The sequence below is a fragment of the Leucopleurus acutus genome (genome assembly GCF_964270905.1).
Source record: "Leucopleurus acutus genome assembly, chromosome: 3".
Taxonomy (NCBI): Eukaryota; Metazoa; Chordata; class Mammalia; order Artiodactyla; family Delphinidae; genus Leucopleurus; species Leucopleurus acutus.
This window is the reverse complement of record NC_139145.1, coordinates 4,680,162-4,693,682: the sequence shown is the minus strand read 5'-3', so window position 1 is coordinate 4,693,682 and position 13,521 is coordinate 4,680,162. Positions and strand designations below refer to the sequence as shown.

Here is a 13,521-nt window from a genome sequence, read left to right as displayed (position 1 = left end):
CAAAGAGAGCTGACCCCAGATGTTTGGTTCCTAGGGGCAACTCCAAGTATCATTACTACGGGATCCGTCTGAAGCCAGACTCGCCCCTGAACCGGCTGCAGGAGGACACGCAGTACATGGCCATGCGGCAGCAGCCTGTGCATCAGAAGCCCAGGTGGGTGAGCTGCCCGGCCGGCCCAAGGATCAGCCAGCCCACTGAGAGGTTTCACTAGCAGGAACGGAGGGAGAGGGGTTTCTCGACCATTGACCACGACCTGGAAATGGATGAAACATGGATGGAGTGGAGAAAACCAGTTCACATTCGCCCCCATCTCGGCGTCCTGGGAGAGCCCTGCCTTTCACTTGCACCTGGCGTGGAGTGAGGCCAGCAGGACGCGGGCAGTTTCAGGGTCACAACAGAAGTGAGTGGAAGGTGCAGAGATTTCCCACGTGCCCCCCCACACCCCGGCCTCCAGTGTTGTGCCTCTGTTACAGTTGATGAACCCACATAGACCCGTTCTTGTCACCCGAAGTCCATAGCCGACATTAGGGTTCACTCTCTGTGTCGTACACTCTGTAGCTTTGTTTTTTGTTTGTTTGCGGTGCGCGGGCCTCTCACTGTTGTGGCCTCTCCCGTTGCGGAGCACAGGCTCCGGACGCGCAGGCGCAGCGGCCATGGCTCACGGGCCCAGCCGCTCCGCGGCATGTGGGATCTTCCCGGACCGGGGCATGAACCCGTGTCCCCTGCATCGGCAGGCAGACTCTCAACCGCTGCGCCACCAGGGAAGCCCCACTCTAGCTTTGGACAAAGGTGCAATGACCTGTATCCACTATTAGAGGATGGTACAGAGTAGTTTCACTGCCCTAAAAACGCTCCCTGTTCCTCCTGTTGGTCCCTCCTCCCCGCCAGCCTCCGGCGAGCGCCGATCTTTTTTTACTGGCTCCGTAGCTTCTGCCTTTCCCTGAATGCCATAGAGTTAGAATCACAGATCTCTGATTTTTCCTCTCTGTCTTCAAAGAAAGAGAGAGAACACTGAACATAGCCCCAGAAGCCAGGAGAAGGAAGCTTATACACTTAAGTTGCTGCTTCCTCCTGACCTTCGGATCTGATGGCTGGAAAGGCCTGGTCATTTTCTGGAATGTTCTCTGCCTCACAGACCTACTCATCTTGTAAGGCAGGGGTCAGCACACTTTTTCTGTAAAGGGCCAGAGAGCACATATCTTCAGCTTCGCAGGCAGACACCATCTGTGGAGACCCTTCAGCTCTGCCCGTGTAGCGTGAAAGCCTCCACAAAGCAACGGGTGTGGCCATGTGGCCGTCAAACTTTATTTCAAAACGGGGGGCAGAAATGGTGCTCTGCAGCCCTAGTTGGAGACGCCCCGTTCAGGGCCCTACTCGAATACCAGCTCCCTGGCCCCTTCCACTCACCCCTCTGCCCTCCTCTGTCCCCGGCCCCTCTCCGGGGTCCATTCTGCTCCAGGACAGGGATGCACCCCACTCTCTTCCACGTGGCACCTTCGTGCCTCAGCTGAGCTGCGTGGCTGACACCCCAGTTTAGCTGCTCTAAGGGGTCCCAGTGACTCCCAACCACATGGCCGATCACGGGAGTTGGAGGTCGCAGGAGAGAGCCTGGAACATTCTCCAGGACCAGGAGTCCATCCTGTACCTGATCGTCCACAGACAAGGACTCTGTAGCTTCCGTTGTGGGGTTCGGGCCACAGGCTTGTGCCATTGACACTTAGAGCCACCCACCCCCACAAAGTCAGGTGGTCCACATACCTCTGAGCGGCGTCCTCCCTCCTCCCAGTGAGCCTGGCCCTACATCCCACAAGGAAAGGCGCGCCCAGCTCAGGCTGGGTCCCTCGCACCCATCCCACCTGGCATGCGCATCCCTCAGGGCTCAAGCAAGTCATCCCAGGAAGCCCTTCTCTGTTACGTTTCTCAGTTTGCTGCCTGGACAGGCTGTCCACTGCTTTCTAGCTCAGGGCAAAACAAAAGTCTCAGAATGTGCTTTGAGATCACATAATAGTAAGACGTTTGGGACTCTATGTGAAGAAGTTCACGTGTCTTCTAGGAGAGAAGTGTTAGAATATATACATGTACTAGCAACCCGGGCGCCCATCAGCAGATGAGTGGACAAACAAATGTGGCCCATCCATACAGTGGAGTGCTATTGCGCCTTCAAAAGGAAGGAGATCCTGACACTCACTACAACGTGGATGAACCCAGAGGACGTGATGCTCAGTGAAATACGCCAGACACAAAAGGACAAATACTGTCTGATTCCACTTATGTGAGGTCCCGAGAGGAGTCACATCCATAGAGACAGGAAGTAGATGGTGGGGGCCGGGGCTGGGGGAGGGGAAGGGGGGGGTCCGTGTTTCATGGGGACAGAGTTTCAGTTTGGGAAGATGAGAAAGTTCTGGAGATGATCGTGGGGATGGTTGCCCGACAGTGTGAATGTATTTAATGCCACTGAGCTGTGCACTTAAAAGTACCATTTTAATGGTAAATTTTGTGTTCTCTACTTGACCACTAGTTTTAGAAAATTACACACACACACGCCAAACCAAATCCTGCTCCGTCCTCCGCTCCTGGGGCCCCTTCTGGGCAGTGCTGTTAGGGCCTCACGGTGGCACATGTGTTCCCTGCCCAGGTACCGGCCAGCCCAGAAGACGGACAGCCTTGGGGAGAGCGGCTCGCACGGCAGCCTGCACAGCACACCTGAGCAGGCCATGGCTGCCCAAAGCCAACACCACCAGCAGTACATCGGTGAGCCCCCCACCCCGGCGCAGGGCCTGCTGGCAGGGCTCTGGGGCCACTCGGCACCGCTGGGGCTGGGTTTCGGCACCAGCAGCATCTACAGGGATGCTTTAGACAGTTTTCTTGTATATCACCTTTTCAATTACGTAGAAAGTTCTAGATAAACCCTCTTTGTGGAATCCCTGAGACTTTAGAATTATCAGCATGTTCCTCCCAAATTAATGGATATTAATCCAAAAATAATGGATTAAAGTGACCATCATAAAAATAAGTAAATAAGGGGAATTCCCTGGTGGTCCAGTGGTTAGGACTCCACACTTCCACAGCAAGGAGGCACAGGTTTGATCCCTGATCGGGGAACTAAGGTCCCACAAGCCGCGTGGCTCGGCCCAAAAATTAAAATATAAAATGTACTAAACTGAAAGAAAATAAGTAAAATGAAATGCCCGTCGGAAAGAAGACTGGATGTACTTTCAGCTGAGCCGGGCCCCTCCCTGGGAGAGTCCCTCCCCAGCTGGCACCGTCCCTGCCCCGGAGTGACGGGATACGCTAAAGACGTGGGTGGCCTCCGTGTACTTTAGTGTATCTTTGAGCCCCGACTGAACCCTCCCCTGTTGGGTCTTCTGGAGACGCTGTCACCCACCTGGGCGCCCCCAATGCTGGGGGGATGGAGTGCACGATGTGTGCCAGGCCCAGGCCCTGTGCTTTGTGCGTCACCGGGAGCTGACGATGTTGTCCCCTCCCTGCACCTGAGAAAACCAAAGCTTAAGGGTTGTGTGGTGTGAGAGGAGCCAGGGCTGGCATGGGGTCACCAACACGTACGGCCGGTGTCCCCAGCCCTGCTGACCTGCCCCCTCGTTCCCCCCCACCCCGCCACAGATGTGTCCCACGTCTTTCCGGAGTTCCCGGCGCCCGACCTGGGCAGTGTCCTGCTGCAGGAGAATATCACGCTGCACGACATCAAGGCCCTTCAGCTGGCCTACCGGCGGCACTGCGAGGTGACTGCCCCCCGAACCCCGAGCCCGGGCCCTGGGGGCTCCGGTGGGCGCCTCGGTCAGCTGCGCGGGGCCAGCGCCAGAGCATCACTGGGTGTCCCTGCCGGTGACAAGGAGCAGACAGGACTGGCCCCCCCTCCCTCTGGCCGGGGGTGGCTGGAATCTTCCTTCGTTCACTCCCATCCCCTCTCGTGGTCTGTCTGGGTTTGGAAAGGCCCCGCTGCAGCCGGTATCCCGGCCGCTTGCTTGGCACAGTCTGATGGCAGTCACGTGGTGTGAGTGCAGCGGAGTGTTTATCCAGCCGCGTTTATTCCTAGGCCACGTTAGATGTCGTGATGAACCTCCAGTTCCACTACGTTGAGAAGCTGTGGCTTTCCTTCTGGAATTCTAAAGCCTCCTCCGGCGACGGCCCTGCCTCTCTACCTACCAGGTACTGCCCATCAGCCCCCAGACAGGCCTCAGTTTCACGGGGCCTGGGTTTGCCCTGCAGACCGTCTCCTGCTGACACCCACAATGCACCACCAGCTTTTCAAGAATCAGCGCTCAGACCCCCTCACGCACGTGTGGTCTTTCCTCTGACTTGGTGTGCGACTCGTATGGCATTTCCCTTTGTTCGGCGAGGATCTCAGGGGTGACCCCGGGGCAGGGAGCTTGCCTGCCCCAGGTGGTCCTGCAGCCTCACTCGGCTTATCCCGCGAGAGCAGGCCCCGGGCTGACGGCTCACCTGTGTCCCCCGTGACCCCGTCCCCCGCAGCGACGAGGAGCCGGAGGGCGCCGTCCTCCCCAAGGACAAGCTGGTATCTTTGTGCAAGTGCGACCCCGTGCTCAGGTGGATGAGGACCTGCGACCACATCCTGTACCAGGCGCTGGTGGAGATCCTCATCCCAGACGTGCTGCGGCCCGTGCCCAGTAAGCGCCCCTCCCCACACCCCTGCCCGCGACCTCCCCGGAGGAGACTCCCAGAGTGGAGGCCAACCGAGGTCGCGGGACAGCCTCGGGGGGCGGGGGCTGAGTCGGGTTCTAACCCGCTTCCCCAGCTGATCTGACGCTGAGCTCGGCTTCCTCCCAGCACTGTGAGTCTGCAGCATGAAGGGGTGGATTCTTCAGACCTTCTCCAGATTCCAGCGGCCTTGACTGAGGAAGGGAGAGAAAAGGAGATGGTGGCCCTTGATGGCTACACCCGTCTGGGGCTGATGCGGGCCGTGGGGACCCGCCCAGGGCCTCTGCCCCCACCCGCCCTTGTGGCCTCCGGAGGTGGTGACAACACCCGCCACCAGGGGGCCCCCTACATAGGGGCTGTCCCTCGGGCCCCCAGGACGCGAGTCCCGACCTCGTGAGGGCGAGGAGGCCGGGCGCTGAGCCTCGCTCTTCCCGAACGAACGGCTGCCTGTTAACATCCGTGCCTGTTAGCGCTGGGGAACCTCCATCTTTTTGATGACCTGGCCTGCTGCTTTTTTTTGCCAGAAAATGGGAAACGGCAAAACCGTTGCAGTTCTCCTTTGGCCTTGCCAGCCTGGAGACTGTTGAGTGTAGTGTGCTTTTAGAGTCACTGTGTATTAAGGTTTGAGATTGGGTATATTTCCTTTTATAACACTAGGGGTGGTTTTCTTTTTTCAAAAAAATGTATTTCTTATTGCAAGCCATCTCAAAATAAATCTGGAAGTTGGTAGAATATGTTTACATGCACGTGTGTGTATCAGGGTCTCCCCCCTCCACTCAGCCCAATGACATCGGGGTGGGTCCGTCTCCGGGGGGCGATCCTGGGCACTGTGGCCCCATCCCCTCTATGCCAGGAGCCGCCCCAGTGTGACAACCATGAGGTCCCCAAACATGGCCCAGTGTCCCCTGCGGTCAGGATCACCCCAGGTGAGAACTGCCAGCATAGACAGGTAGATGAGCAGAGATCAACGGCGCTGGCCCCCAGTTCCTACTCAGCACCTCCGTCACCAAGTGCCCTAAATTCTCACCATCTCTTCTCCTCTGTGTTGCTTGTTCTCGGTGGGTGGTCATTTCCACGGCATGTGTGCACCTCTTACACGTGAGCTGATTGTGACGGGCAAGACTGCCTTTCTCACCGTTAATACTCGTGTCCCCCAGGTACCCTGACACAGGCCATCCGCAATTTTGCCAAGAGCTTGGAAGGCTGGTTGACGAACGCCATGAGCGACTTCCCACAGCAGGTCATCCAGACCAAGGTAACAGTCGGGGTTGGGGTCTGGGCCTCCAGACCACGCTGCGGGGTGGGGGGCGGAGGGCAGAGGCTCCAGCCTGGGGCCCCCTCGGGCCCCGCGGTGCTGTGAAGGGAGGGGGCTCCTGTCCCTCTGCCCCCAGGGAACTGGAGGACCGCTGGGCCCCAGAGAAAGGGGGCTGCTGCTGTGTGTCCTGAGGGCCAGTGGTCCTTCCAGGAAGGCCCAGGGCTGCTGCTGGTGGAGGACAGGTGCTGGCTGGGAGCGCCCGACAGAAGATGTCTTTGCTGTGATACTTTCGGGTGGATTCAGAGCAGATCGAGTGTTGCTCTGCTCGTCATAGGAGGGGGATTTAACCTCTTTGTGGTCACCCTTACTGCTAGCGTCTCGGCCACAGATCAGAATGTAAAACATGGCCATCAGGCCTACCTGTGGAAAAGAGGCGGTCCCATTCCCTTCCCGAGAGCATTCTTACGGCCTCAGACAGGCGGGGCCAGATCTGGGCATCCCGCCTGCCTGCTCCCCACAGGCTGGAATTGACGGGTTAGACCAGTGAGCGTAAAACGTCGGGATGCTTAGGAACCGGCTGGGTAGCTGTTCAAAAGCGCAGGTTTCCAGGCCACACCTGGCAACGTCTGATCCAGTGGTGCCTGGGAATCGGTATTTTTACCGTCCCTCCCAGAGAGCCAGAGGGACCCTAGAAGCCAGGGCCTGGCCACGCTGCACAATTCTAACTCACCTGTGCCGTGGCGTCCGCCGTAGATGCCACTCCACGCGTTGGTGACGCCCGTGTCCCTCACTGATTCTCAACTTTGGGGTCTCTGAGACTGTCCGGAGGGTGGGTCCCTCTCCCCTGCCAGAACAGCTCTCTCCTGGTCCCTCCGCCGCCACGCCCCTGAGAAGAGAGGCAGACGGGCTTAGCCTCACACCTTCCCGGGCCCCAGGTCGGCGTGGTCGGCGCCTTCGCACAGACCCTGCGGCGCTACACGTCGCTCAACCACCTGGCGCAGGCGGCCCGGGCAGTGCTGCAGAACACGGCGCAGATCAGCCAGATGCTGAGCGACCTCAACCGCGTGGACTTCGCCAACGTGCAGGTGACTCTCCCGCGCGCCTCCCCGCGGCCTGGGACCGGGGCACGCGGACCCGGCTTCCCCCCGCTAGAAAAATGCGCAGACCCACCAGACTCAGCCTGCCGCAAAACCGGCCCCGCAGCCGGGCCCGGCCCACGCTCCTGTTGCATGAAAAGGGTCGGGGTTGAGGCACCCACAGTCCTCAGGGACCCCCGGGCTCCGCTGCGTGATCGTCCCCCTGGCCTCCAGGCTCTGGGACGACGCCTTGGCCCATTTTCATTGAAAATTTGCCTTCCCACTGCCACGTTCACGGCTCTCTCCTCTGGGCTTAGGAGAGCGCAGCCGCCGTCAGGGGAGTCCTGCTGCTGTGTTTACGTCTAGTGTAGGCCCTGAGTTTATCCACCGAATAAACAGAAACACGCACACAGAGGACTGGCCGCTTAGAAATAACGCAACGCGAAGACATGGTACAGCCTGGGCCTAGGATGCAGGGAGCCTGGATTTAGGCCCTTGGAAGCCGGGCAGGTTCCCTCTGGATGGCCATCCGTCTCTGCCCCATGAAGCGGGTGCCGAGTTCGCAGTTGGAAAAGGTCGAGAGCAGCAGGTGTCTGTGCTTGTGTGTGTCCGGCCTAGGGCCGCGCCCGGGAGATGTCGCTGTCCCTCCGTCCTGACCCGGCCCTCGCCTGCCCGCGCCCTACAGGAGCAGGCCTCGTGGGTGTGCCAGTGCGAGGAGGGCGTGGTGCAGCGTCTGGAGCAGGACTTCAAGCTGACCCTGCAGCAGCAGAGCTCCCTGGACCAGTGGGCCAGCTGGCTGGACAACGTAGTCACCCAGGTCCTGAAGCAGCACGCGGGCAGCCCCAGCTTCCCAAAGGCTGCGCGGCAGTTCCTGCTGAAATGGTCCTTCTACAGGTAGGCGTGCCCTTGATCTCCCAGAGAGCTCCAGGCCTGGGAGGGAGGCCAAGGCCCAGAGACGCAGACCAGCCTGTGGGCCTCACTCCTGGGGGCCCCCGGGGCAGGCCCAGAGCCCCCTGGGGCCTAAAACTGGGTTACAAAGGCTTCTGCAGACAGAAACCGTCATCTCGGGCCCGCCTGCTGGAGAGACACGGCAGCTCAAGCACGAGCCTTTGTTTCTGCCCCTAGAGCATCCCCACGGAGTGAGGTAAAGGAAGAATCTAGAGAGAACAGGAGCGCAGGTAGCGGCAGGTGGGAGATGAGAACCAGGCGGGGAATCGTGGTGCGAGGGCCCAGCTAGGACAGCAGCAGGATGAAAACAGGACTTTATCCCCTCACTGCCAAGTACAAGCAGGGGGCAGGGACGGGCGTCGGCTCCCCACAGGGTGGTCCTGGGCGAGGGTTAGGTGGACGTGTTTTAAAACGATGTATGTAACTGTATTATAGTGAGTTAGGGGTGTGTGTGTGTGTGTGTGTATGAATGTAAGGAGATTTATTTCAGGGGACGGGCAGGCATGATCGCGGGGCCAGCACGTCCAAAGTCTGTAGCAGGGACTGACGGGCTGGACGCTCAAGTGGGGGGAGCAGATGCCGCCGTCCGCAGGTGGGGACCCCTTCCTCCTCAGGGAAGCCTCAGTTTTGCTCCCAAGGCCCCTCTGCTGACTAGGTGAGGCCCACCCCCAGTGTGGAGGCTGAGCTTCTCCACCTCAAGTCGAGGGATGGTGGACGGGAACCATGGCGACGCCTAGACTAATGTTTGACTGAATCACTGCCCATCACTGACACAGAAAACTAACAGTCACAGAAAGTAAACGTGAGAGAGAAAAACATATGGAGAAAGAAAAAAGAAGGTGAGAAAGAGAACCCATGAAAGAAAACGAAGAGAGAAGGAAAAAGACATGAAAGGATCAATCCCGGCTGTTAACTAGCCAGCTGATAGGAATTTTTTTTTTTAAGAGAGAGAAAACGGAGGGAAAGAAAATAATAACTAACGGCCCAAGTTTCCGAGAGCTGCCGGGTTCCCCGCCCAGTGGATGAGCTTCCCAGCCTCACTGTGACGTTCAGACACCTAGGATAAGAAAGGATCGTAAAGGCTTCCGGGGAGAAAACAGCGGGTCACGCCGCAGGCCAGGAACCAGAGCAGCATCAGACTTGTGTGCGGCCACGCGGGGCCCAGGAGGCCGGGGAGCGGTGTCGTCAGGATCGCGCGGGAAGGCTGTCCCCACGCTGCACCTCTCACCTGGGCGAGCGGGAGCGGGGATCCCTGCCTGGCCCAGAAAACGTGGGCTGCGCTCACCCAGAGAAGCCCTGCGGCGGAGTTCCGGTCCCACTCAGCGATAAACACGTGGAAATGGAGCGTTCTGTTCAACGGAGGCGATCAGCTGTTCTCTGCCTGCAGGCCGTGCAGGACAGCCCGCCAGCCGGCTGCGGCCCAGGGCTCAGGTTGCCGTCCACCTGGCTGTGCAGATAAATGCTGTCGGCGTGAGGCCAGGCCTACTCATTTACAGATCCTCAGCAGCGTTGAGCAGTGACGAGCAGAAGGCTGTTGACTGTCTGGCTCTTATCGGAGCGTTTCCCGACCCCTCGGCCGGCTGCTGGCCTGGTCACTCCCTGTTCCCATCACCGTCCTCATGCTCTGCCCTGGCCTGCTGGCCTCAGGGCCTCTGCACTGCCCTCCCCTGCCTGGAGCATCGTTCCCCAGGGAGCCCTGTGGCCCGGTCATCCTCAGAGAAGCCTGCAGACCTCCCGAGTGAAATAGCGTTCCCCTTCTCGTCCTCTGTCCCCTGCGCCTGGATTTTCTTCCATTGCCCGTCACCCCGTTCTCTGTTTGCTTGTCCGTCGCCTGTCTCCTCGACAACCACCCGTGTCTCCTCGAGAGCTGGGACGTCGCCCTTGTTCACCGCTGCTTCTCAGCGTCCGAATGTTGAGTGATGAATGAACAAGAAAGGGACTGTAAGCCTGACTGACCACGTGGGTCAGCTGTGGACTTACACCCCATCACCACAGAGGGAACAGGATTTAGTCCAAAAGTGCGATAAAGCAACACTGGGGTGATGGGGGAGGAATGGAGTCAGAGTCGGTGGCTGCAGAGAAAGCCGGTGGGGACTCAGCCCCTCCCCCCGTGGCCGGAAGTCGTGACCTGAGGAATCAGGACTGGCAGGGTGACCCCGTGACTTACACCGCAGAGATGCGAACCCAGCTGAGGCTTGCGAGTGGCTGCGGCCTCCGTGAGAGGGGGCTGCTTTTCTCTGTAACGACGGAGGCCCCACCTGACTCCAGCTTGTTGAGTTTAAGGGACTTGCCTCTGTAGCGTCCACCAGCAAATGGACAGCGGTGGGCAGGGGCTGGGTAAGCTGACGGCCACTGATGTTCCCACCGCAGAAAGTTGCGCGCCCGTTTGGAGAACCCAAAACATACCAAGGTGACCATGGAGACAGTTCAGAAAAGCCTCTCGATCCACAGCTTCAAACCAGACACTGAGGCTTGGGGGGGTGCCGGGGACCAGCGCCCGACCCAGGGGGTCCTTCAGGGAAGGGTGCCGGGTACCAGCGCCCGACCCAGGGGGTCCTTCAGGGGAGGGTGCCGGGTACCCCTCTGTGTGGGCACAGAGTGGGAGGGTGGCTCGAAGCCTTCGGGCCTGGGGTCTCCCGTTAGAGCGGCAGCAGCGCAGACCATATCTTAACACTTTGAAATGCAAGCAGCTTCGTTCCAGGCCTGTGTTATCGGCAGCAGCATGAAAACCAAGCACCGCTTCCAGGCATGGGGAAGGGAGGGTGGGAGGGGGTGAGGGGTGAGGGGGGCCCCTTCCCAGGGACCCGTGGTCTGTGTTCACTCGCTTACCTTTAGGGGGTCAGCCATACGGAGCCAAAGGAGCTTCTGAGCAGAAAACACATCCCGAACCCCGAGCCTGTTCCCTGTGCCCACTTAGGCGGCCTTCGTCTTCATTCTTTGTGAACGTTCTTCAGGTGACCTTTGCTTCCTAAAGTGCTCATCTGGACACAGGCAGGCACCACCCGGGTCCCCTCCTTGGCTGCCCTTCCAGGGCATCTCGAAGCCACAGCCGGCTGGAGCCAGCTCTCCTTTTCCACCGCTGAACCAAAGTGCCGTCAGAGCGTGTCTGCACACTGGCCCGGAGAAGATGGATGCGAGAAGAATCAAGTAAACGGATTTGTTGTCGGCTGTCTTTGCCGACTTGCCCGCATGCCCCATTGCTAACACACAAGCAGGCAGCAGTTTCAACCTGTTAAAAGATAAACTGAGGCTCGTTAAATTTTCAAAAGATTCTTTGAGGGACCTCCCTGGTGGCACAGCGGTTAAGAATCCACCTGCCAATGCAGGGGACACGGGTTCAAGCCCTGCTCCGGGAAGATCCCACGTGCCGCGGAGCAGCTAAGCCCGTGCGCCACAACTACTGAGCCCGCGCGCCTAGAGCCCGTGCTCCGCAGCAAGAGACGCCACCTCAGTGAGAAGCCTGAGCACCGTCTGCAACGAAGACCCAACGCAGCCAAAAATAAATAAATAAATAAAAACGTTCTTTGAGCAAACATCGCTTTGAAGGCCAAAGCCGTTACCAGGCTGCCCGGACGGGAGCAGGGGGAGAGCTGTTTACACAGAAGGAAGTGATTCGATGGCTGCAGCTTGGGTGCTCTGACAGATCTCGCCGGGCCCTGGGTGCTTGGACTCCAGGGTGGCAGGGCCGCCCCGGAGCGATGCCCCGGGGTTCCTCTCCTGTCTTGTCCCTTCCTGTTTCTTTTCTCGGTACCACAGCGATTAGACGTCACTGAGAGTAGGTGAGTTCTGAGCTGGAGTGTCCAGGTGTTTGGGGCCACGTGGCAGTGCACGTATAGGCCAGGGTTTTTGGTCGGGGACCACGTTTAATAACTCCTTTAGATCGGCGCTCGCTTTCTCTGGAAAGAATCAGATAGTAGACCTTTTTGAGGGATAAAGTTTTCCAGGCACACAGCACATCAACGACAGGCACAGCCAATAAAACTTTATTAATGGATGCTGCAGTGTGAATTTCAGGTACATTCCATGTGTCGTGAAATACAATTCTTTTGACTTTTTTTGCCAACCATTCAAAACTGTAAAAACCATTCCTGGCTGGCAGGCTTGGGCTGCGGTTTGCCAACCCCTGCTTTGGATGAAAGAGGCAAAGGTGCCCTGAACTTGAATCTCGTTTTTAGGCGCCTAAAACTGCTGGCTAAGGATGGGAAGGATGGGAAAGGCCGCGGGGTGGTCTGGGAGGCTGGCAGGCCCCTCGCAGGCCAGCTCGGGGCTGGAGGGGAGCCTGGCGTCCCGGAGGTGCCAGCCCGTGTCTGCCGCCTCAGCTCCATGGTGATCCGCGACCTCACGCTGCGCAGCGCCGCCAGCTTTGGCTCCTTCCACCTCATCCGGCTGCTCTACGACGAGTACATGTTCTACCTGGTGGAGCACCGCGTCGCCGAGGCCACTGGGGAGACGCCCATTGCCGTGATGGGAGAGGTGAGCGCCCCCGGGATGCGAGGGCCGGCCTCGGGGCCCGAGAGAACACGCTCGTGGGGGCGGGCGGCGGGTGGGAAGAAGCTCACCTGCCCCAGCAGGACGGACCCTGGCTCCTCTGTCCCCTACTCACGTGGCCCCGGCGGGATTTCCACCTCATTGGGGTAGAATACACAGAAAGTAACATGTACCTTTTTAACCATCTCAGGGGAGACAATTCAGTGGCATTTAGTACATTCACAGCGTTGTGAAACCACCACCTATCTTGTTCCAGAACATTCCATCACCCCAATAGAAAACCCCACCCCCTTGGCAGTAAACCCCCCAGCCCCTGGCAACCGTGAACCCACCCTCTGTCTCTGTGGATCGGCCTGTCCTGGACGTTTCCCATCAATGGAATCACACCCTGTGGGTCCTTCTGTGTCTGGCTTCTCTCACTGAGCATCGTGTTCTCGAGGTCCGTCCACGTGGTAGCGAGTGTCGGTGCTTCTGTCCTTCTTCTGGCCAAACGCTGTTTGATTGCACGGATATGCACCACCTTGCTGATCCATCACCTGTTGATAGATGGGCTGTTTCCACCTTTGGGCTGGTGTGAATCGTGCTGCCGTGAGCATTCGTGTACACATTTTGTTTGAACACCCGTTTCCATTCTTTGGGGTATAGACCGAGGAGCAGAATTGCTGGGTCATGACAGGGTTGTTTCAAGGAAGGAATGAGGCGACACTTACAGAGCTTTTAGTACGTGGTAAGCCCGTGATAAACAGCGGCTTTTCCTTCACTGACCACTCAGAGGCCACAGCCCTCCAGCGACTCCCAGGCAGGGCCCTGGAAAGTGTTAGAGGGGCCACACCCAGACACCCAGCAGCCTCAGGGCCGCTTCTCACGGCAGAAGCCCTCTCACTTACAAAGCGAAAGCCCGATTCCTCTGTGGACGAGGACATTGCTAACCTTCCCCGGCACCTGCTCTGCGGAGGGCCCTCACTCCGGGCTTCTCTCTTTCAGTTCAACGATCTTGCCTCCCTGTCGCTGACACTGCTCGACAAAGGTGGGTGTGTCTGGGCTTTCCCTCCTGTCCTGGGCCTGGTGGCGATCAG

General features: G+C 58.7%; 1 protein-coding gene across 1 annotated transcript in view; it reads left to right on the top strand.

The window, feature by feature from the left end:
* The window catches only part of RFX2 (regulatory factor X2), a gene marked incomplete at both ends in the record, with an annotated part of 45,039 nt that overhangs the window by 30,958 nt on the left and 560 nt on the right, over positions 1-13,521 (top strand). The window contains 10 exons of the mRNA XM_082836500.1: positions 35-154; positions 2,637-2,752; positions 3,623-3,741; positions 4,056-4,168; positions 4,493-4,647; positions 5,836-5,933; positions 6,869-7,018; positions 7,695-7,903; positions 12,277-12,430; positions 13,430-13,472. Of these exons, the coding sequence (XP_082692626.1) occupies positions 35-154; positions 2,637-2,752; positions 3,623-3,741; positions 4,056-4,168; positions 4,493-4,647; positions 5,836-5,933; positions 6,869-7,018; positions 7,695-7,903; positions 12,277-12,430; positions 13,430-13,472 (1,277 nt within the window). The remainder of the gene's footprint in view (positions 1-34; positions 155-2,636; positions 2,753-3,622; positions 3,742-4,055; positions 4,169-4,492; positions 4,648-5,835; positions 5,934-6,868; positions 7,019-7,694; positions 7,904-12,276; positions 12,431-13,429; positions 13,473-13,521) is intronic.